Raw genomic sequence first — 25666 nt, 5'->3', positions numbered from 1 at the left:
ATAATTTTACAATTTTGTTTATAACCATTGTCTGTTCTTGACCAGTCTGATGTTTACTGGGTTGTGATAGTGCACTGCATTTAGTGTAATGGAGGACAGTGTTCTATCCTGGTAAGGCTGTTAATTGGATGATTTAAAGCAGAAAGAAAGAAAGAACTTGCATTTATATAGCAGCTTTTATGACCTCAGGATGTCCTAAAGCGCTTTACAACTAATGAAGTACTTTTTAAAAAAAAATATAGTCACTGTTGTAATGTGGGAAACGCAGCAGCCAATTTATGCACAACAAGCCCAACAAACAGCAATAAAATAAAGGACCAGTGTGTGTACATTTGTTTTATGGCGTGGATTGAGGGACGAAGGCTGGCCAGAACTCCCCTGCTCTTCTTTGAATAGTGCCATGTGACCTTATATATCCACCTGAGACAGCAGATGGTTTAACATTTTATCCAAAAAATAACACCTCTGACAGTGCAGCACTCCCTCAGCTTGGATTATGTGCTCAACTCTGTGTATTTAAATTCTTGCATCACAACATCCTTTTGACAATGTGCAGCGAGTTGACTTGATGCGACAGAATTTAGTAAGTTAGTCATGGAGACTATAGTAGGAACAGAGTGTGTGGCATATATTTGGTGAGTGGAGTCATTTTTCTATTCTTGCTGGTGAATATTTGAATCATTTAGCAAAACTGCTCACTCATGAACGTGGGACCAGTACATTTGATATATTTTTTTTTTCCTTGTTCAAATGAAAAGGTGCATCTGCTCAATAGAAGAAAAAATGGACTACCAATGGCAACTAAATCAAAAGTTTGAATGTAATGAAACTGAAATGGATTATCTGTAATCAACATATTTGTAATGAATGCAATAGTGTGTACAATTTTTTTGTGCTATTTTAATACATTTGTTAGCCAATTTTAAGAAGGTGGGTTAATGAACTAGTTAAAATAGCACACAGAATTACATGTGCACATATTAATGCATTCATCTCGGCTACAACTGAGAGCAATTTCACTCTTATTTTTTGTGCAGCACAGATTAAAATCCCCTTCATACAAAATCATCAAGTAAAGTTGTTGAGAAATATACCTTTACTATGGCTGGAAAACCTAGCTTTTCCCACATCTGCTTTTATCAGACACTAGTATCAGTATAATGTTCTATAGTCGGTTTTACTGTGTTGCCGAAGGTTGAGCTACAGCAGAGAGTAAGGATCTGCATTAGGAATGCATCTGTGTCTGACTGATACCAATATCTTGTTAAAGCCGGGTTTACTGTTGATTGCCAACTGTCTGTCGAATCCTCAGACACTTGCATGTATGAAGCTCCCCAAAGGGTTTTACTAAGGTGCTGTCACTTGAAAACCTGTTCAGAAGCCTCACTTCCATAGTTTTACAGAGTGTTAACCTTAGAGATGGCAGAATGAGTACAATCCCAGTTAATCTCTGTGACACAGCAGACGAAAATATCATAAATTCAAACTTAGCTTGCATTGATCAGTCATTTCGAAGCTATTTTTTGCAGGGACAAAAAATAGCTTTTTTTATGTTCCAAATGGTTATTAGCCTATCAGCAAACACCTGCTGCTGAAGCTTCATTAAGAAGTTTCAGTCGTTGGAGCATTTCCTCAGCAGCAATGGAATGGGCAGGGCTTGAATGTGGTCTTCACTTAAAATGCCATTCAGCTACTTCATTCCATATGTTTGGATCTGCTTCGAGCAGCTGATACAGCCTCTCAGCACAATGGTGAACATATGTTTAATGATCTATTTATTTGTTGCTTTGGCATCGAAGACTGCCTTTGTCAATGGAGACTACAATAAGGTAGGAAAGTTGAAGGTAGTTTTTACTATTTACATGAGGTATATACAATACACAAGTACAATGAGTTTGAAGTATAATGGTACAGCTTTGCACCTTGTCCTGTAGTTTTCAGAAAGGATTTGATTCCTGGATATCTTTGAACACCCATGTTAAATCATATTTGCTAATATGTTTGAAATTGTATTAGTATTTGTTAAATAGCAGAATTTGAAATGTGAGTAACCACAGCACATTTTTTTTCATCAACATTTGTAACCAATTGATACTTAACCTCAGTGTTAGGTTGCTTTATACAGGATTTCATTAATGTTTGTCAATTAGCAAATGTACAATAGTATAACATTTTTGAAATGTCTCTATTTAGGTATTCAGTTCAAGTTATTCATTCCATTCAATTGTTAACAGTCCATTTATCCTGTATCAGATTTTCTAATAGGAGGGTAGGGCTTGTGCTCCAATGTTGTACATTCTCAAGAGCTATGTGCAAAAATAATAAACCATATACCTTTTCGTTTGATGTGTAATAGCTCGTATCATGGCTTTGCCGACAGTATCTCAGCATTCACCCCCGGGCTGCATGCACTGTTACCTCCTCTCACTGCAGATCAAGGAATTATGCTCCTAAGTGATGGGCAGCTGTGTGCTTTGTAGAATTTATCATCTAACTTTTGATGACAGCTGTAATGGGCACCTGTCAGAGAAGCAGCATTGAATATGATTCAAAACCGGACTGCTTCATGAATTGGCAAATATTCTGTATACTTACTTGTTGGTAGTTGTAGGTGAGCCATTGTCTTACACTCAAGTCATGTGCTAGTTTTTTTTCCTTTAGATGAGTACTGGCTGTTGCAGCTTAAAATTTGGAAGCCTGACTAGTAGATTTGATACTTTAGTTTATTTGGAACCTCTGTATCTATTATTCCTGTTTGCTGAGTATATGAAAAGTACTATCCTCATCGAATCCTGGAATATTAAGCAAACAGGGTCAGGTGGTCGTTGGGGGGTCGAGGGTCATCGGAGGGGTCGGAGATCATGGGAGGCAGGGTCGGAGATCGTGGGAGGCAGGGTCGGAGATCGTGGAGGGGGATCGATGCAGGTAGGCTTGTTGGGCCTGGGGGAAGCACTCCTGCTCCTCCAGGCCCACAAGCAGTGCTATAAAGGCACTTACCTGCTGATTCGGGCCTTCCAGCCTCCTCTCATGTGGCTTGAAGCAGACGGCCCCAGGAATCCCGGCCACCAGGGGTTAAAAGTAAAAAAGCTGTAAAAATGGAGGCCCGCAGCCTCCTAAAGGGTTGGTCGCCTGCCTCTCGTCCCGTCTCTGTTAAAACTGGAAGTGGGCGGGTCGGAGGTGAGTTGGGGTCGGGTTTTAGTTTTTTACAATTTTTACCTTCACACTCGCCCCCAACCTACCCATTCGTGGGGTTAAAATTTAGGCCAATGTGTAACTGGTAGCTGTCCTATAGTGTGAAATTTGCATTAGCTAAAACTCTGACAAAATGATGGCAGAGATATATCCAGGATACATGATTAGTAATAGTTCATCTCAAAGGATTGAGTCAAAGAAACTCACATCTTTTTTCAAATGCAGTAATTGCTTAACAGATAGCACCAGTGCTAACATGAACTTGCTTCTTGGAGAAATAGAAGACTGGGTTATAGTTTGATATTTCCCTAAGAATCAAGTGCAATTGCACTCATTTTATAGTGCTCATTTTACTCTTTGTGAATGTATTTTTACAATTTGTGTTCCTAGATTTAAATAGGATTTAGTTGTTTATAATTCCAAAAGGTACATTTTTGCAATTTGTGGAAATGTTCCCTTTGCTGACTGTTTTTGTTTCTCCTCAGGTTTCTGAGGATACAACCCCTAGAATGCATACAAGATCTACCTTGTCTTGGATTCTCACTAAAGGAGCTGCAAGACAGATTCCTAATGTGAATACTGTCATTACAGACTCTGGGCCAGGGAGGCCACTTGGATATGATCAAGATGGGAGCACAGAACTGCTAAACCTTACTTACAATGAAATAACAGGTTCAGGACCAGGCAGGCCTGGTACAAACATCAGCAAACCAGCATTCACACTCAATAATACTGATATTTCAAATGCTGTTCTCCAAGCACCTGATTTCAAACTCAATGGAATACAAGAAGAAAATGACGAGTGGACTAATTTAAGGACTCCTGATAAACTTGATGAACTTATTGGTGAAGAGTTCTACTTAACAATAACTGAAGATCAGGAGGATAACACAGCCCATGAACAAGAACTGGATCGAGGGTTAGAGGTTTCTGATAAACCCACAATGTCATTACCCACTCCAATAACTTTCACAGATTTACAGACTATTTCAACAAGTATTCATACACCTGGAGATACTACCCTGTCTCAAAAGGATCCACAGCAGGAAGAAAACATGTTGGCAGAATATGATGTCAATCTTACAGATGAAAAAACTGCAGATTCCAAGAAGTTGAGCTGGTATGAAGTAGATATTGACCTAAATGGTGAACACTTCCCAGGTGAGGGTACCAAAGAAGAAATTAATTCCAATGAACAGACCAAGGAGATGGAGAATATAGAAGTGACCACCCAGTGGGAAAGTGACAAACTTCATGAGACTTCAAGGAACACTCCAACCCAAACAGCAATCGATCCAAATCACAAAGGGCAAATAATGAGAAGGGCAGGACCCCCTGGGCCACCAGGGCTACCAGGACCACCTGGTCCATTAGTAAGTAAACTGATACCAAATCATAGAAAGAGGAGCTACAAGGTCTCCTTGATAGGTCCTTAAGGACCTTTACAATTTGTGTAAAATTGTGATGGTTTGGTATGAGGATGTATTATAATTTAATTTCATGGTCATGGCTGATTTGCAAACAGGTGTAAAATCTCCCATTGGTTTTTCGTCTGCATATTTGTAATATAGCTGAGATCCATAACTCAATGGATCAGAGAAGTAGAACCTACATCTCACCGCTGACACAATAAATGGGTATTCCAATAAGCCATATACCACATTTAATCTGGGATTTAGAATTTATTCTGGTCAATAGCTCGGGTGATCATGGGGTGAATTTTAACTGGGAGCCAGGGAGAGGGGAGGTGGGAGGTGGAATTCCTGACGGGAAACCCGAAGTATGGGCTTCCCGGATATCCTTATGGTTTTGTAGGTTTCCTGCCCGACAGGCCAGCCAGATTGACAGGTTGGCCGTCAGTTGGAATGGGACAACAGCCAGGGAGTGGATGCCAGCAGGTAAGTCTTAGTTGGGATGGGGGGGGGGGGTATCATGGGGCGGTGGGGTGGCGGATGGTCATCGGGGCTGGAGATCGTGTAGGGGGGGGGTCGGAGATGGTGCGGGTGGGGGCATGAAGGCTAGTTGGGCTTGGAGAAAGCACTCCTCCTCTTCCTGGCCCACAAGCAGTGCAATAAAGGCACTTACCTGCTGACCAGGGCCTTCTCGCCTCCTCTTATGTGGCGTGAAGCAGAAGGCCTGGGAATCCCGGCCCCCAGGAGTTAAAAATATAAAAGCTGTCAAAATGGAGGGCCGCAGCCGCCTCAGAAGCTTACACTGACCGACTCGCCTCCTAAGAGCGGGTTGGTCCCCCGCCCCTTGACTCACTTCTGTTAAAACCGGAATTGGGCGGGGGGTTGCGGTCAGGTTTTAGTTTTTTACGATTTTTATCTTTCTACCCACCCACCCGCTCGTGGGTTAAAATTTACCCCCAAACCTCCAGATATCTTCATATTGAACAAATAAAAGAAGAAAAGAGGCAGAAGGTTTCCCTGGTGGTTAAGTCAGTGAGTCATACAGACTAGGAGGTCATGGGTTCAATCTCCAGTCTGAGAAAAAGGAAGTCAAGTAACAATAACCAAAATACAAGAAGTAAAATGGTTTCCATCGTACATGTAAAACTTTCTAACCTTACCCATAATGGTTTTTTCGACAGCCAAGAGGTATCTCAGTGCCATGTAATTCTGCCACAACTGTGACTGCAAATCTCCCCAGGTTGTGCTTCTTTTATACATTTCTCTTTCAAACATTTTTCTTTCTGACTGCTACCTATCGCATTCAGTTAAGTATCAAAAGTGGGATTGGAAATAAATTAATCAGGAAATAATTTATTCCAATGAGATATAAATGGTTTCGAATGGAAACTATTTTGCATGAAATACTTATAAAAATTACGACGTACTATACAAGAAATCTAATTTATGTTCGAGCTCAGATATAAATGTACCTTGAAGTAATCCTTTTGTTATTCAGTTGCTCATAACAAGAGCTGCAACCCATGTTTTATAATGTCTAAGATAGTCATTTGGTTACAAACATTTCAGGATTGTGAACGTTATAACAAAAATTCATTCCTTCAAATAACCTCATTGAAAGGTCATAAATTAAGAATGCTTCTGTCCCTGGTTTATGTCTTTGTTGTTTTATGGCGGTGGTCGGGTCAAGGTCAATGCAAAGAGCACATGCTCCAGTGCTTAATATTCATTCATAAAGAGGGAAAGTAATTCATCATGACAACTTCTGTGCACTATTCAAGATCATATGAACAGGATGGGCCTCTTCACAATATAGCATAAAGATGGGGAACAAATTTTTCCCATCACAGAGAAATGATGTGACAGAAAAGATTCACATTATCTCAATGGCAAGCAGGTCAACATACACAATATTAAAAGTGCAATAAATGAAACAAACTACTTAATATAGCTCCCTTGTAACAATGCATTGGTGTGTCACAGTGTTTCTGTTTGCAATTGAAATCTGTGATACATTCACTACACCTAAGTAATTAGGATATATATATACTTTGGATTGCTTTGATGAAGATTGGTTTAAGTAAAACCACTTTCTATGACACACTCAGTGTACTGTCCCCAGCTCTCTCACATATCTTGGATTAACTGTTTTCTTGGCTTCTACAGCATTGTGGCTAATCTATATTTTTACCCACTGCACAAGAGCAAGACTCAAGCAAAATGGAAACTTTCAGTAATTCTTTACTGTGCAAAGACACCCATTAAGTTGAAATAAACATTGCATTTAATGGTCAATAGATAGCTACGTTATCAAAAATGCTTTAAAAATTGCTCTTTATGTAATTTTAAGTACTAATTTCCCTTTGGAATGTATCAAATATACAAGTTTTCTTTTCTAGCTGGATTGGGAAATCTAAGATAGAGTTTGCCTTTATATAGCACCTTTCACAACCTCGGGACATCCCAAAGCACGTCACAGCAAAGTATTTTTGAAGTGTAGTCGCTGTTGTAATATAGAGAAACACAGCAGCCAATTTATACACAGCAAAGTGTTAAACTGTTTTGATGGTGTTGGTTGATGGATCAGTTTTGGTCAGGACTCTAGGAGAACTCCCCTGGCCTTCTTCAAATAATACCATGGGATTTTTTACATTCACCTGAGGGAGCAGACTTAGATAGGACCTCCAACAGTGGAGCATTCTCTCAGTACTGCATTGAAATATCAGCGTGGATAATGTGCTTAAATCTCTGGAGTGGAGTTTGAACCCACAGCCTTCTGATTCAGAGGTGAGAATGTTACCACTGAGCCAAGGATGACGCCTCATGTGGTCAGTTTAAATACAGCAGCATGTCAGTGAGTGCAGATTGATTAATGAACTTGCGAAGTACACCCAACGTGATTCAGTAGATGTTGCAGAACCACCTGCTCGTGCCATCCAGTAGGCCTCGTCTTAGCACTCAATAGCCAGCCCTGATCCAAGCCTGATGTTAGCAGTGAGTGACTAACGTTATTTCTTAGCCACTGCTTCCAGCTGAGATCAAGATGCACACTTCTAATGGTATTTGCTTAATAAGAATAACTGAATGGGGAGAATATTTTGCTCTTCACAGGGGAGTTTCCATTAAGAGGTTTTTAACTGTACTTCGTTGAAATTGTGGTTAAATTTTTTTGATTTAAACTATTCCAGATTGTGGTTGACGTTCCAGCTTACACAGGGATAGTCATTTGATTTGACATTTAATGATCTAAAAAAAAAACAACTTTTAGAGGTTGAAATCGTGCTGTGTCATGTAATTAATGAATCCATTAGTGTTTTCATGTGAAACTCTGTATCTGCATTTTAACTAAAGCAGCAACTTATTTAAACAAGTTAGCATCTTCGTTCAAGTTATAGGTGGAGGAATTTCACATGAACCAAGCTAATGGGTTTGTTGTTAGTATCAGACAACATAATTTCAACTGAAGTAAATTATTTGCTTTTAATTAAAGACAAATCATATTCATCGATTACACACAATTTGATGAAACAAAATACTAATTACAAAATTATGTTAAGACAGTGTATTTATGAAAATATCACTCAATAATTGCTAAAAGAAATCAAAGTGCAAAAATATCATGTTTTAATTCAGTGTTTGACCTTGAAATGTAAATATTGAACAAGCTGCAATTTCTTGGACAGAGCTCAGTTCCACGGGTGCTGGAGTGTATATAGCAGAAAATTATGGATTTGTGTCCCAGACTGTATGATACTCAGATTGACTTGTAAAAGCTTGGGAGTGAGTTCTGTGAATTCTCAGTTTCTCTGGTATCATAGTAGGTATAGCACAGGAGGAGGCCATTCAGCCCATTGTGCCTGTGTCGGCTCTTTGAAAGAGCTGTCCAATTCATAGAATCATAGAATGGTTACAGCACAGAAGGAGGCCATTCAGCCCATCAAGCCCATGCCGACTCTCTGCAAGAGCAATCCAGCTAATCCCGCTCCCCTGCCCTTTCCCTGAAGCCCTGCAAATTTTTTCCCTTCAAGTACTTATCCAATTCCCTTTTGAAAGCCATGATTGAATCTGCCTCCACCACCCCCTCAGGCAGTGCATTCCAGATCATAACCATTCACTGCATAAAAAGGTTTCTCCTCATGTCGCCTTTGGTTCTTTTGCCTATCACCTTAAATCTGTATCCTCTGGTTCTTGAACCTTCTGCCAATGGGAATGGTTTCTGTCTATGTACTCTGTCTAGACCCTTCATGATTTTGATCACCTCTATCAAATCTCCTCTCAACCTTCTCTGCTCGAAGGAGAACAAGCCCAGCTCCACCAGTCTATCCACAAAACTGAAGTCCTTCGTCCCTGGAACCATTCTAGTAAATCTTTTCTGCACCCTCTCTAAGGCCTTGACATCCTTCAAAAGTGCGGTGCCCAGAATTGGACACAATACTCCAGTTGTGGCTGAACCAGTGTTTAATAAAGGTTCATCATAAGTTCCTTGCTTTTATACTCTATGCCTCTATTTATAAAGCCCAACATCCTTTATGCTTTTTTAACCACTTTCTCAACCTGCCCTGCCACCTTCAACGATTTGTGCACATGTACCCCCAGGTGTCTCTGTTCCTGCATCCGCTTTAGAATTGTACCCTTTAGTTTATGTTGCCTCTCATCATTCTTCCCAACCAAAATGTATCACTTTGCACTTCTCTGCATTAAATTTCATCTGCCACGTGTCTGCCCATTCCATCAGCCCGTCTATGTCTTCTTGAAGTCTATCACTATCCTCCTCACTGTTCACTACACTTCCAAGTTTTGTGTCAGCTGCAAATTTTGAAATTGTCCCCAATTAGTCCCATTCCCCTGCTCTTTCCCTATAGCCCTGTAATTTTTTTCCCTTCAAGTATTTATCCAATTCACTTTTGAAAGATATTATTGATTCTGCTTCCACCACCCTTTCAGGCAGTGCATTCCAAATCGCTGCGTTAAAAAATGTTTCCTCATGTCGCCTCTGGCTCTTTTGCCGAACACCTTAAATCTGTGTCCTCTGGTTTCCGACCCTTGTATGTAGAAGAGAATGGATGTACCATAGAAATTTATAGCACAGAAGGAGGGCATTCATCCTCTCACACCTCGACAGACTCTCTGAAAGGGCTAACCACTTAGTCCCATTCCTGCACCTTTTCCTCACCACCTTTCTTTTTTTTTCTTTTTCAAATATTTATCTGCTTCCCTTTTGAAAGTTCTTATGGATTCTGCTTCCACCACTGTTTCTGGTAGGGTATTTCATGTCCTAACAGCTCTGTGCATCTAAATATTCTCCTAATGTCTTTGGTTCTTTGGTTTGAGCTTAAATTTATGCCCTTTAGTTAGCAACTCATCTACCAGTGGAAATAGTTTTTCCCTATTTGCCTCATCAAAATGTCTCATATCTTTGAACATCTTTCACATTTCTTCTGAATCTTCACTGTTCTAAAGAAAAGGACCCCAGTTTCCCCACTCTCTCCTTATAGCTAAAGCCTCTCATCCCTGTTATCATCTTAGTGAATCACTTCTGTACACTCTCCATGGCCTTGACATACTTCCTGAAGCAGAGTGCCCAAAGCTGGACATATCATTCTAAATGTAGCTTTAGCAATTGTTCATATAGATTCAGCATTACCTCTTTGCTTTTGCAATCTACGCCCCTATTTATAAAACCCAGGATCCCGTATTCTTGTCTTACAGTTTTATCAACTTGTTCTCCCATGTTTAAAGATTTGCATAACCGAACGCTGAATGGCTCTGCTCTTATACTCCCTTTAAACTTTTACGATTTAGTGCTTATGTCCTCTCCTTATTCTTCCTCCCAAAATGTATGACCTCATATTTCTCTATTAAATTTGACCTGACATCCATCTACCCAATTTACTAGCCTGTCTGTGTCCTCCTGATGTCACTTACAATCCTTTTCATTGTTAACCATGCTTCTTATATTTATGTCATCTGCAAATTTTGATATTGTGCCCCTATACCTATATATATTATATGTATATGGGGTGAGATATCAAAATTTGCAAATGACACAACTATATATAATATAAGAGTGAGAGAGAGAAGGAAGAGCAATTGTCCTGACAATGACTGATGGAGGACACTACTGTTTATATCCTTGTGATCCAGAACTATATCTATTAACCCCTACTCTCTGTTTCTGTCTTTTACTCAACTTACTACCCATACTACCACATTCCCTTTAATACCATGCTCATTAATTTTATCAACAAGCCACCTATGCAGTACCTTCTTAAAAGCCTTGTTAAAATCCATGTACACATCCATTGCAGTTCCTTTATCAATATACTTTGTTACTTCTTCAAAAAACACTTGACATTGAATTACTGGTTAGTGACTTGTCTTTTGCAAGTCTGTGATGACTGCCTTTAATTAGCCCGTGTGTTTCTAAGTGAATATTAATTTTATCTCATATTAAGGCCTCAAAAAAATGTTGTGCTACTGATGATAGCTGCTACCACCAATGTTAAGCTGTTATTATCACAGAAAATTCACCCATTCAAGCTGAAGGGGGCAAATTCGTAATAAGTGAGAAGTACTAGGAGAGGGAGAATGGGATGAAGGTTACAAGAAAATAACTTAATCAATCTTGATATTCTATGTTGTTACAAATGGTGAATTTGAAAGTTGCTTTCCTTTTGCTGTAGCTTCTATGTGGGGGTTGTAAACACTTGATATTGAATTACTGATAGTTAGTGATTTGTAAGTACAGAGAGAACGCAACAGTAACAAATGCTTTAGCAACATAGATAGAACCCTTGCTTTGCATCACCTGAAACATTATGCAGACCGCAGCAAAATAAACCTGTTGGATTAAATTTTTTCCTTTATCTAAAATTTTCATGGTTGTGCAAATATTCAGAAATACAGCAATAAATTCATTTTTGAAAATCGAGAGCAACTCCAAACCAAAAGGTGATGCAAATTGTGAGAACTGTCAAAGTACCTAGGGTGCAGAATTGGTCCCAGTTATTTTTAGCGAAGTTTGAAGTAACAGCATTGGGATTGTTAATCCCTATGATTACCATCAAGTATCAACAAAGTGGAGTGCTCAGACAATTGGGATCCACATTAATGGCTGTTGTTTGCACAAGTGCAACCTGAAATGAGAACCTCGCCATAACATCGACAATAAATTACAAAAATAATAGATGCTTTAGTGTGGCTTCAAGGCAATAATATAATCTTGGGATTGAGATGACAATTAGAAACCACTCAATCTTCATTCTTATGTTTTGGTATCATCTTTGGTTAGATTAAGAGCTGATTTAAGGAGTTTCTATTTATTAGATTTCACATCCATTTTTCTTTTTTCTTTAAATATCAGGGTGACCCTGGACCACCAGGACCTAAAGGAGATGTAGTGAGTATTGCGCAGTTGCATCCCTTAAAATAATCAATCTGAAGGACTTTCTAACATTGGCTATGTTCAAAGAAAATAGCTTGTGTGTGCATTTGGATATTGCATGCTATTTTGTGTTGGATCTAAAATAGGCATTTGAAATGTTTGCCATGGATATGTTCAACTGGAGCAGTTAGTTTTTTTTTGTAAAGTGTTCCTGTCCATTTCACATTACTTCTCTTTCCCATCTTGTGAAGCAAAAGTAAAATTTCCTACCTTCAGTATCCAATAGGTTATGCGTTGTACTTAGCTAGATCTAAAATTCCCGGACACGTTATGACTGGGATCCAGAGCTAAAAAGGATACAGATTGGTCTGTGGAGCCTCCCACTGATGCAGTTGTAACCAAGCAACTGTGGTGAGCTTGATCCATAAAATGGTGAATCCTCAGAAGGGGTGTGAAGGCATTGAAATAATGCTAAAAATCTCCTAATTATAGGTGAAATTAGATTTTTTTCCCCCCCAATTGAGACAGAGGGAACCTTGATGTTGGAAGATCTTCCCAAACACTCACTAACACCAACTGGAGCAAGTTGCGATCGACTGCTCCCATGTCATCGTTCCTGCCCCATTTAAAAATACCATCACCTTTTCAAACAGGAAAGAGTTTCACTCGCTCAACGTCCAGCTGGTGTGTGATCTGAACTACCTCATCATGCATATCAATGACTGCTATCCAGACAGCTGCCATTATGCTCCCACTGTTTACTGGTGAAAGGCAGGTGTCTGGATGGCTGATCAGAGTTATCTTGTGCTCACTTCCCTTCTACCCATACTTCTTATAGATGCAACAAGGCTCTCAACGGTGCCCATGTTGTGATCGAGCAGACCTAAAGGATTCTGAAAGCATGTGTTAGCTACTTCAGTAGGTTTGTGGGGAGTGCTGTATGCAATCCATTCAGAGTCCTTGCATAATCATCGTTTGTCATATGCTACTCAGTTTTACTCTTTGAAAAGGACTCCACGTTGACGTACTGGAGAAGGAAGAAGAAGGGCAGCAGGATGAAGGTGGCAGCCGAGGCCGGCTTCAGAACGAGGTCATCTAGGACAGCCCATTGCCAGCTGCAAAACTATGGATACAGCTCATAAGAAATACCTTCACCTTAATGAGATCTGTGCCCACTGCAAAATCAGCCCTGCCATCTTGGTCTCCTTTTGGCAATTACTTGCTGACATGTAGCTCTCCTCTGCAAATACCAAGGCTCCAGTTGGAAAACGTCCTGCAGGAATTCTCCCGCCTTGCCACAAATCATTCCGCCCGTAATCCCATTTGTAGTAAAAATATTTAAAAGGAGACAAGTCCGTGTGTCTTCTGACTTTTTTTTTCACCACTTTGCTTCCCTTACAATTGTGTGCCCTCTTAATTCTAACTTTCCCTACTTCTCCTTGATCTCCCCTCAGTGGCAGGAAGCTCTGAAGTGGTTGGTTGATGCTTTCCAGAAGGCACCTTGAGGCATTGAGGTGTCACTTTGTCTCTTTGACTGTGGGCTGTTTTCTCCTTCAAGAAGAAAATGGAATGCGTAAAGGTTCTCTGCTTACCACCATACAGAATGCAACCCAGGTGTGCAAAAGCATTCTTCAGTACTGGTGAGAACAAGTGCAGGAAACACGCATGAATCTTTCGCTGCCTCCTATCATGTTAGGCTATGAGTGAAGGATTATTTGAAAGGTAAGGAAGAGGGAGTGAAAGCTCTCGTCGTCCCTTGTAGTTATTTTAGGGAAATAATACATAGTGTTCAAGACAAGGAGGAGAGGTTTGTGGAAACGTGAAACATGCTTCTAATGTTGCATTGGTTTAAACTTTGACTATGTGCTATGACTTGACTAACCTGGTGAAGTCATTGAACTTCTTCCAGAATTTAGTAGTCCTGCGGAGATTGTCACCTCCTTCCACTAGGCCTGGATTGTGCCTTTCATGAGCCTCTTCCCTCAACAGATTCCAGACATAAATACCTCAACTGAAGAGTCTTTAAAATTGGAGACTTGGTGTCCTGATGAACCAGCAGTCACAGACTGTCATGGTTTGGGATTCTTTGGGTACTTTTTCACAGAAAGAACTTGGACATGAGCTATGTTTTTATCTATCACATGTTTGCCTAAAAGGGGCCAGCTTCTCAAGACAGACCCCTACTGAGTTGTGGATGGGTAGGCAGATGAATGATAATTGCAATACCAATGGGAGATTCTCTTAGAGAAGCAAAAGATGAATCGTTCATTAGCCATGTCTGGTTAATCGGAAGGAGACTTCGTATTTTAGCGTTGGAAATCTTTTTTTGATCTCTATGGGGGCTGGAGAGAGGCTTTTAAAAATCAGAGCACAGACAACAACAATCAGCTGAATGGGCTTGTCAGCTTAGTCAGTCATCATAACCATTGATGCAACATGATTTTTCCATCGCATTCTCCTCTCTGCCAGCTCCCACTCTGGCTATGCCACTCTTCCTTTCAGGTCTTCCCGTACACAGACCACCATCTCAGCTTTGGCTGTCTTTGTGGTCTTCACTAAGCTGCAACTCCTCTCATCATTCATCACTAGGACCACAGAAAATATTGGCAGAACTAAAGAATATGCAACATAATTGGCTACGAATGTGTGAAACAGCAAACAAAGAAAAGAGTGTTGAGTTAACTTGGTGTATTTATTCAAATAGCCGACATCACGTGGTTTCATTTAAAGTTTACTGCTGTTCCTTTACAGTGTGCTTTTTACTTCATTAAAAATAGAAAGATTAAGCAGTGCAAGAGTGAGAACTGCGCACTTTCACCAGTCTAAAGTGAACTGTGGAGAACAGTGTAGCATATGTGAAATCCAAGCTAGGGTTTCCAGTAGCCAAGTTGTGAACCTGTTTAGCATAATAAGGTTAAATTGAATAAGGATCTGAGGTAACTAAGGCGAGAGAGCATTATGTGCAATTTGGTAAGCAAAGGATAAGATGACATCAGCTTTGGCCATCTCAGCATGTCTAGTATTACCATGCAAAAATGTTGCTGTAGCCTGCTCCATGCTTTTATACTATATGTACTTACTCACCTGATTCTCCATTAATGAAGAGAATCACTCTTGCTTTGAGATTTGTCATGTAAATATTAATTATTAAACTAGATGATTAGTCTAGATTGGTTCACAGCAATAAATCGTTGTAGCCTTCCTAACCAATCAGGTGTCATATCACAAAGATCTGCTATGAATAACAACCCACAGTGAAAGCTAAGTGCAACCTGGATATTATTATGATGTGGAGATGCCGGTGATGGACTGGGGTTGACAAATGTAAACAATCTTACAACACCAGGTTATAGTCCAACAATTTTATTTGAAAATCACAAGCTTTCGGAGGCTTCCTCCTTCGTCAGGTGAATGCATCTGACGAAGGAGGAAGCCTCCGAAAGCTTGTGATTTTCAAATAAAATTGTTGGACTATAACCTGGTGTTGTCAATATTATTAGAATTGGGTTCAGAACCATATTGTTTGTTAGTTTAATCGATGGTTAGAAGGTTTATAAAAATTAAAACACGATGAGCTAGAAAATGAGAGTTCCTTCCCTTTGAGTACTTTCTGGGGCTGGGTGGAGGGATGGCGAAGTGGGGAATGTACTTTCAATCTAAGGTACTCCCTCCACTTCCCTCCCGTTTCCCCAAAAGTATTTAAGTAAAGGGGAAGTCACAAAGGATATTTTCTCCCGTAGAGAAGATATTCTTCATCTTGTCCTTGTGAAGTCCTGACTGGCTGGTCTTCCAGCTGGAAATGTTGCATGTAGGTCTTAGTCAGCTAATGTCGATCTGAGTTGGGATTGGCATTCTTTCCAGTCCTGGACTGGAATGTAACTGAAAACCTCAGTGCTGGGCTGGGCTGGGCTGAAGTCCTGATCAGCAACATTCTAATAGCAGTATTAGCATCCAGGCTTGGCAAGGATGGTAATCCTCATTGACCTCAGTGGCAGATGGCTGGACTGGATCTGAGCCTGAATAAGTCATCCAAGTGTGTATTTTCTGGCTCGCAAACCTAGGTGCATTACCAATTGATTTCTATCTTCTCGAAGTTACTCTTTTTTTTAATAACTATAATTTTATAATGACTATTCTGGGATTTTCCTGTCCTCTGAGGATGCAGTTGTTTCCAATCCCTCACATCTACTTGCTAACCCCTTCCGGTTGTACAGTGTTTGAGATTGCCTCGATCTATAGGCTCAGAGAACTGAAAGGGGGAAGGGTTCCTGTGTTCACAATTTGAAGTGAAATCATAAATGTTCCCTTTATACTCGCGTTTACAATTTCACAGCAAGTCATGAACAGTGGAAATCTTCCACTCCTCTCCCGTGGTTAAATTATATTTAAAGCCAAATAACAGGTATTGGGGAAAGTGAGAGAAAGAATAAGAGCACCTTTCTCAAATGGTGTTTGCATTAAATGCATAAGTACATTTTTGCGATTAGATTCTCTTCCCTGCACCCCCCCCCCCCCCCCAAAATTGGTCAGATGGGCAATATGATCCTGCTCACAGATATCTACAAGGTCTCCACTGACCTGATTGACTTAGCAGGAAGCACGTTTCTAAGTGACAAAGACTACCTTCCCTTCCTCCTTCCATCCTCCATTCACCTGACTAACACGCCCAGCTTACCAAACTGAATCGGGAACGTCACTCCAAACAGAAATTCAAACTCAAGCATCCTATTTTAAGGTTTTAGTATTGTAGCTATTGGGATTGCCCATTGCTGGTACTTAATAAATGTTAAAACTTCTGGAAAAACTTAAGAAAAGACTTGGTGGGGTGACTTTTAAATGGAAATAACAAAAAATAGCTTTATTTTACTTTCAAAGTTAATTATTACCTAGAATATTGTTTAACTTCTTTGTCGTTTAAGGCTGATTATTCATTGCTTTCCTACTGATTTAATTCTGAAAAAATCCTGGTGAACATTTAAAATTATTTATTAAAATGTAGACGGTTTCCATATGAAATATAATGGTTTTAAATTATTTAATAGCTGAAAGGTCAAACCCCTCGTTCTAGATATTATGAACCATGTTGGCATCATCGTGAAAATACAACTGATGGATGTTGCTGTTGATTTCAGGGTTATCCAGGCGGCATGGGACGGACAGGCCAAACTGGTGCCCCTGGACTTCCTGGACCTCCTGGTCTGCCAACAATGTATCTGTGGAGAAATTCAAATGAAGACTGGTTGGCCTTCTCTGTAAGTCATTTCTGTAACACTTCTCAGACTTCGTTATAAACCTATGAAAAGGAAGGTGGGAGAAGACCACTAAACCTGCTCCATTCAGACATAGTGCAATTATGCGTACCACCCACTCACTGTCTAACCATGCAATTTCGTGGGAGAGGCAAAAAACAAACTTATGGCCAGTTCAGGAAAAAAAACTTTGGGGAATTCCTCTCTGACTCCCTATTGCAATCAAGCAAGCTCCAGAAGACTGCGGTATCTCATAATTATGTTCTCGTGTATGGAGAATTTGTGATAATTGCAGGTCCTCTTTTCCGTTTTCTCTCTCTCCCCACCCACTCTTACAGTTCTAAATGTTATATAAATATTTTTATGAAGCTTTATATTAAAAAAAAGTAAGATTATATATCCCTCCAAATATTATATATTAACCCTCCAAATTCATTTTAAAGAAGAATTTCTCATTTTTCCTTTAACTTTATTCATTTTAATAATATGGTCTGTATATGGCCTCAAATGTCACACACTAATTTCCAAGCATTTATCCATCTACATTTGTCAAGAAAAAATAGGCAACATTATGTTTGCACAAAGTATTGCTAGATATTTATCGAAAGCACTGAAATGTTTATTACAATGACCCAGAAGAAAATCATAGGTCCTAAATTAAGTAACAACCAATTTACTTTATATGTACATATGGAGATTTATGCCATGGTAACCATAATATGACAATCCCAACCATTCACGAGAGACTTTCTTTGGATTCTATTTATGTCCATCTATTTTCCTTTACCACATCCGATTATGGCATAAAAATATAACCTAACTAAAAGCAGGGTCTCTCACATAAGATGCTTACTGGTCACAAATATCTTTTATTCATTGCTCTGTTCAAGTGCTCAGTCAGGTAGGTGTTTAAGAAACAGAAGCAAGAAGCAGAATTATTACAGTTATACCTTCTGTTGGGTTCCATTTTCTGGTTACAGATTGAGACTTCGATATTAGGAGAGTAAATTGGGATAAACTATTGGCACTGGTTGGTGAGTTGGCGACCAGAGGGAATAAATTTAAGACTGTCACCAAAGGAACCAAGGGAGAATTTTGGAGATTTTTTGGAGGGCCTGGTCCACAAACAGACATGTGAACAGGGTCCCAGAACACTGTGTTAAACGCGGGTGGTTGGCATGTATGGTAATCCTGGCTACCCAGAAGTTGTGTACCTTATTAGCTGTTTGGAGTTTTTTTAAACTTAGACATTCCTATCTCTTGCAATTGCAAGAGAAATATGAATCTTATATATTGTACCTCACAATAGTTCTTGCACCTGATTGTATCAATGTGGCTGCAGTTGGAGCCCAGTGTAGACTCCAGCCATAAGGTCACTGAGCTCGAATGATCACACATGGTGTTAGCAACTATGACTTGCATTGACAGGTAGACATATCTCCCTTCAGTCAAAGATCACACTGTGAATGAAGCACAGTAAAAGCAAATGCAAACAGAAATGTGGAGACGTTGTGTCCAAATTATGGAGACATCATGTTTTATTGGTTTTCACTACACATCTGATGTGGACTTCAAGGATGGGAGAGGAAAGTTAGAAACCCATCTTCTTGATTTTGTATGAGTGGTTTAATCTGAAGATCCCCTTTCCTACTTGTGTAAGATTTGCTGTATATTAATACCAACCGATTATCTTCCAGGAGGCTATAATGAGTAGCATCTTGAAGTTGTCTTAATAGCTCAATTGTTTTAAGGTGAATTGCACTATATTTCCTGATTTTGAAAAAATAAACACAATTTTACTCATCCAAATACAAAATTATTTTGCACGGCTTAAAATACAGAAAACCCAATTGAAGATTTAATTTAATAATTTTCTTCTATATTTTAACAGCAAACACCATTCTATCATATATTGCAAGCAAGCTGGCCTGTGAGTATAAAACCTCATTCACACTACATATGTGTATTAGTGCCCTATTATATCTGTTAGAGTTTAATATGTTTCTTCTAAAAAGCAGATGTTACTATGCCAGTACCCAAAGGCAACCACGTCAGCAGCAAAACTGGGTCTCTATTGATGTAATTATCCTCCAGTTTTTAGAATTTATTTTCTCTTTGCTTCTTTAGGCCATTTCAAGCCATGCATCACTCCATGGCCTTGAGGGAGGACAGTCAACTTGCTCTCTGGCCTCTCAAGTCAATGAATAACTCTCAGCAAGAGTGGCCTGAGATGACTTGTCCTCCAATTTTTCTCTCATTGCCTGAGGAGAAACACCTGGCCTTCATGTGGCAGCCCTTCTGCCCTGACAACACTTGTCAGGTTCAGGAATTTACCAACTCCGGGAATTACCACCACAGGCTGACATCTTGGGACAGCACATTGGAACATTATCGTGTTCAGCTTGCTCACAACCCAGATGTTGTTATTAAAATGTGCAAAACACCCTAGACAAAGCAATCATGACCTTTAACCAAATCAAGATAACCTGGAACTTCAGCTGTAAAGGGTTTTGTAAGGACACTGTCATGGTTTATAGGGGGAGCAACCACTCCTTTCAAAACAAATAGAATCTGTATTTATTCCACCCATATATTGAGATGCCCTTATTCAGTATTAGTAACTAAAAGGTCACAAAGGTGATGATATAAGAATTATTGGCAAAATAGCTTTCTGAGCTTTGTATAATTTGTGCTATTTTAGCTTTTGATTTGCTGATGATGTATCTGTTTTGTGCCATTTTTAGACACAGCCTGGAACTTCAGGGCCTGTTGGACTACCAGGAAAGCCAGGTCACCCTGTAAGTATATACCAAAAATGGAGGCAGCGGAAAAAGAAATCTCTAAGGAATATAGCAATAAACCTACTGGGATAATGGTGTAGCTGCCAGATCAGTACAGGAACAGTGCAATCTGTTGTAATGTGTTAAGTTGTGACATTTACAGAAAATGAGGAGTGAAAACATTAAAGCAGAGTTTAAGATTCATTTATATTGAAAATGGAAAGCACTCATTTCCCTCATTTGGATGAGCACAGAATTCCCCCGCCCCCTCAAAAAAATGATTGGATGAGAAAAGATGCACTCAGGACTTTGTCTACTCCTGCCATGTCGGTTAAAAATAAATACGCTGCAAAAGGGGATCTTTAATAGAACATGTATCAAGGACACTGATACATGTTAACTAGAATGTGATATTGTCAATTTGATGATGTCTTGAATTCTGGTAATAAATGCAAACCACCTCAATGGTCTGTCAATATTTCAACTTTGAAATGTGTGGGTTGGCTCTTCACCAACATTAAAAAAAATTAACAAGCATTTCGACAGAGCATTGCTGTATGTCGACCTGTGAGAACGCAGGGTCCAAACAGTAGTACAGAGTAGGCAGCATAACTTGATACCACCACCTCAGAACACCCTAAAGCAGGTAGCGCTGTCAAAAGTAGAACAGTTCCGCAATAGTCCCTATAAATCTGTACTTTATTTACAGGTAATAGTTACATGATTTGCTGCTGTTAACTATGTTTTCTATAAGCTAACAGATCTATCATAAAGCCCATTGCATATTTCCTGTTGCTATTTCAGTTTTTTTTTAAAATCTTTTTTAATCTGTGAAGAAGTTGGCAATGAAGGAGACAATTTACAACACAGTATAATCAAAGCTGTTTCCAGATATATGGGTGTGGACAGGCTGTGGAAGAGGATAGAAATGTTCTTTCATTTCAAACACATCAATTATAAACAAACCATTAATCTACACTAAGCACTATCCTCAGCATTGTATGTTGGTCCTTATAACAACACTCAAGAAGCTCGACACCATCCAAGATAAAGCGGCCCGCTTGATTGGCACCCCATCCACCACCCTAAACATTCACTCCCTTCACCACCGGCGCACTGTGGCTGCAGTGTGCACCATCCACAGGATGCACTGCAGCAACTCGCCAAGGCTTCTTCGACAGCACCTCCCAAACCCGCGACCTCTACCACCTAGAAGGACAAGAGCAGCAGGCGCATGGGAACAACACCACCTGCACGTTCCCCTCCAAGTCACACACCATCCCGACTTGGAAATATATCGCCGTTCCTTCATTGTCGCTGGGTCAAAATCCTGGAACTCCCTTCCTAACAGCACTGTGGGAGAACCGTCACCACACGGACTGCAGCGGTTCAAGAAGGCGGCTCACCACCACCTTCTCGAGGGCAATTAGGGATGGGCAATAAATGCTGGCCTCGCCAGCGACGCCCACATCCCGTGAACGAATAATAAAAAAAAACATTGCAAAATTACCGACAAATTATGGCTAACGTTTAGGCAGTTTTATATTGTACTGTTCTCATCCTCCATACCACATACTGCTCCCTGCTTCAGGGGGAAACCACCTATTTCCAGACATCTGTTAATGGAACTCTTTTAATCAGTCACTAGGAATGAAAGTGGAAGAGGTTGACTCTGCATCTGGTTTTTATTCTTCAAATGTTTTTCTTTCTGCCTGTCTCCAGAAGAAGCAACTCTTCTCCACTCAGTGCATTTCCCCTGGTTGGTCTGGATAAGATTGGGAGCTCATACTTTGGAGGATTGTTGGGGACAGCCCGATTCCTACCACCATGTGGTACCAATCGCAGAGTTTGGCCCAGATTAGAGGTGGCACGATCCTGGCACAAACATTGCAGGACTGCCCAAATAGGAGTCGAGGGTGAAAGGCAGATAGGTTAAAATTTTGGAGGCAAGCCAGTGCACATTTTTTGGCTGCTGCGAATGCCAGCACAAACTTCCCTCAGTCGCTTACTTGATGAAATTTCTCACTTGCTGCAGAAGTGGTGGAACCAGGAGCAGGAGAGGTAGCAGCAGAATCTGAAGTGTGAGAATAATGAATAGCGGGAGTGGGAGAGGTGTGCGAGGCACAGTCTGCTTTTACTGGAAAGTTCTCAGTTAATGTGGAAGCCTCATGCTCCTGCTTCCTCGAGACTTCAATTTACAGTAAAAGTTGGCTGTACCGCACACACCTCTCCCACTCCTGATTTTCTCAGCTAACTCTCTCCTGCTGCCTCTCTGGCTGAAGATTCTGCTGGTGAATCTTTTGCTCCTATCGGCTCTTCTGCTTCTGATTCTTTCACCGCCTGTCCTTCTGATGTTGCCTCAACTGCTGCGCCTGATTCTCCTAATTCGGTCACTAGCTCTTCTGGCTCTGCTGCTTCCCCTTCTGTTCCTTGGTGGTCTCCTACTGCCTAATCCTCTCATTCTGGCTTTCCAGTTCCTAATTCTGAAGTTACCTCTCCCACTGTCGAGTTACCAATTCCTCTCCTAGTCCTGCTAGCCCTTCTGCTCCTGCTGACTATCCTGATGAGCCCACTGCTCTTGCTCCCAAAGTTCTGCAGGTGCTAGCAGGCTGGTGGTTGACTGGCTCTGGACACGCTCAGAAAATAAATCTTGTTCATGATGTACCCCAGTACACCATTGTGTAGGAGCCAGCATGACCCTAGTGCAAACATTGCAGTCCCACCTGGAGGAAGCCAGGATGACACTGGCACAAAGAATGCACTCCTATCCTGTTGGGAACCAGAGTAGACCCAGCACAAACATTGAGCTCCTGCTCCAGTTGGAACTGGATCCTAGCATGAGGAGTACAGGTCCACTCTAATCACTGGCAGCAGGACTTTGAAAGCAGGGCAGTGCTGCTCTGATTAAGTGCATCATCCCCTTTGCATTGCCCAGTGTTTAGCACACTCGCCCTTTGTTCCTCAAATGTGGGAGTCCTTTGTGAAAACACAAAGCCAATTTCATACAGCCACAGATACAATGTAAAAGAGTTTTATGCCATGGCACATAATGTAAAAATTGGCTGTGGTGTTGGATTCAGAAATAAAATCGAAGCATGATGTTGCATTTCAACTATAAAGTGGGGGTTTAAATGAATAATATTTCCTTGCCAACAGCAAGCGAAGCAACATTTGAAATGACAGCAATTACAGATGGCGTCCTGAATGTAGCTGCATTTGGAAACTACATCTTGGGTTTTACTGATGACTGCAGACAAACTTAAAGCTTTGGGATGCCACTATTCACATTTTTACCTTTAGCATTTTGAAACTGGTTTTCTACATTATATCTGCAAAGCTGTAATGATGACATGTATTGTGCTTATCAGATTGGGAGGTGAACTTTACATTGTCCTGCCGTTAGCTACTTAAAAATAGAGTAGGCAGTCTTGGAAAGTGATTTTTTGGTTTGGCTAATGCAGTAATTGGCTGGTGAGCAGTAATGTAAAACCCTACTATTAGAAGTTAGTGATGGAGCTTGTATTCAACTTCTACTTTCCATATTTCTTCTTGAATTATATATACACTGACCATTTTAGATCCTGATGATCAACTGCAGATTATAGCTGGATAAAATTCCACTGATTACGATTAATAATCCTGCATTATGGACATCGTCAAATGTCAACTACCAACAACAAAATAAAAGAACAGCATCGATCCCGACAGTCTGTGTGTTTGTGTGTGTGTGTGTGTGTGTGTGTGTTTGTAAAAATGGGAGTGGTAAGATCATCAGGTTCATATGATGACTTATGAGCTCCAATTTTAACCCAGTCCGATTGGCACGAATGGGGCGGGTGGGCAATTAAAATGGTAGGTGGGGGGGATGGTGGAGTGGTTCACATTGTGTTCCTGTCCCACGCCATTTTAACCGCAGCATGGAGGCCGCCCACTCCAGGCAGGCAGGGGCCTAATTTAAGTGGAAAAATTGTAACCCAATGAAGTCATTGTTGCCACACTGCGATTTTAGCTGCCAGGATTGGGAGGCCCGCTTGGCACTGAATCCGCCAGCAATGGGACTGGTAAGTTGGGTTTTTATCACATTTTCCTAAGGTTCCTTGTGGCCCAGTGCTCCTCCTGGCCCTGGGCCTCCTCTGTCCTGGGCTTCCTCCTCCTCCTTCGGCCGCAATCGGCCTGGACCTTCCCTTCCCCACTTATCTTGCTTGGGTTGCCAACCCTCCAGGATTGTCCCGGAGTCTCCAGGAATTAAAGTCTAATCTCCATGACACTAATGCAAGTAACCCAGGAGAAAAATCATTTGGGGCAATAAAAAATTGTTTTTTTTAATTCTTTGAATACTGTGGTTATTAGTGATAAAAATATCTGAGATTTGGGGAAAAAAGATGACTCAAAAATCACCCAATTGGGCAATGAAGACTCGGTTCACTTTCTGATTGGTGTGGAAAGATGGTGCACTGTACCTATGGACGTGTTGGGCATCCAATGATAGGAGTGTGGAGAAGGCGGGGGCTGGAGGCAGGAGGACATGTGATGACACCTCCAGGAATATGTCCAACCAGAGTTGGCAACCCTATACCTTGCTCAAGACCATTGCCTTGGGTTGCCAGGGGTGTGACCCCCCCATCTGATTTATCGCTCCCGCCCACCTGCCAGCCCTGATGTCATTCCCACCGGCTTTGTGTGGGAGATGGGGCAGACACATTTAAATGAGGCCCGGGAGTTAAAATGGCCCAGGACTCGAGCTGAACTCTCCGCTGGTTAAAATTGTGGCTTCGATGTCTCCTCCAGTGAGATTACTTCCTGAACTTATTCCCAGGCATCTATTACTCTCTATTGTACCTTTAGTTTAGAAATAAATAATTGAATCTGATTTGAAATAACATTGTGTTATGCGCTTTGCTTCATTAAGTAGTTTAAGCTGTGACATGGATCTTTAATGACTCATGATGATGATTTTTTGCAGGGTCTTCCTGGAGATTCAGGATATCCGGGTGCACCAGGCCTGCAAGGAGACATGGTAAGTGTAACCATATCAGCTCAGTGACTATTCAGTTGGTCAGGTTTCCAATATTTAGACAAAAGCAAAATACTGTGGATGCTGGAAATCTGAAATAAGAAGAGAAAATGCTGGAAAAACTCAGCATCAGTGGCAAGAGAAACAGGTAGCATCTGTGGGGAGAAAAACAGTTAACATTTCAGGTCGATGACCTTTTGTCAGAATTCGATATATAGAGATTTCTGTCATAATTTGGAACCCAGTATTCTAAATTACATCCTTTTAGTCATTGCTCTTTGAGAAATGGTATTTAAAACTGACTATGGACTATACCAATGGACCAGTGAATGGCTGGGCCATGCAGACCAAGAAAGTCCTATAGTTTGTGCTGAGTCAGCTGATATCAGATAAGGTAGCGGTAAGAAGTAATTAATTGGCATTTTTATCCTTGGATTAGAGAAGTGGAAATTGGACAAGGGTCCCACTCCTGATCACTTTCCAGCAGCCGCTACTACAAGTGTGCAAATTTGTAGAAGTTGAACAAGGACAGAATTGTGCTCATACAGTCAAATAGCTTGCTGACGCTCATCGTCCAGGTTCACGTGAATAATAGCTTCTTGAGTGAAGTACCAATGGAAAACTGGGCTCCATGA

The 25666-nt window shown here is 40.7% G+C and overlaps 1 protein-coding gene across 1 annotated transcript; it reads left to right on the top strand.

Annotated features, from left to right (window-relative positions):
• Positions 1-1679: 1679 nt before the first annotated feature.
• On the top strand, positions 1680-25666 carry LOC137300334 (collagen alpha-1(XXVII) chain B-like). The gene is made up of 8 exons (XM_067969419.1): positions 1680-1829; positions 3678-4565; positions 11968-12003; positions 17121-17240; positions 19129-19167; positions 19982-20035; positions 24981-25034; positions 25547-25666. Exons 1-8 carry the CDS (start codon positions 1680-1682, stop codon positions 25664-25666), a joined length of 1461 nt encoding a protein of 486 aa, XP_067825520.1.

This window comes from Heptranchias perlo, chromosome 31, assembly GCF_035084215.1.
Source record: "Heptranchias perlo isolate sHepPer1 chromosome 31, sHepPer1.hap1, whole genome shotgun sequence".
NCBI lineage: Eukaryota > Metazoa > Chordata > Chondrichthyes > Hexanchiformes > Hexanchidae > Heptranchias > Heptranchias perlo.
Note: the sequence above shows the minus strand (reverse complement) of the source record. Positions and strands in the feature narration are given on the sequence as shown.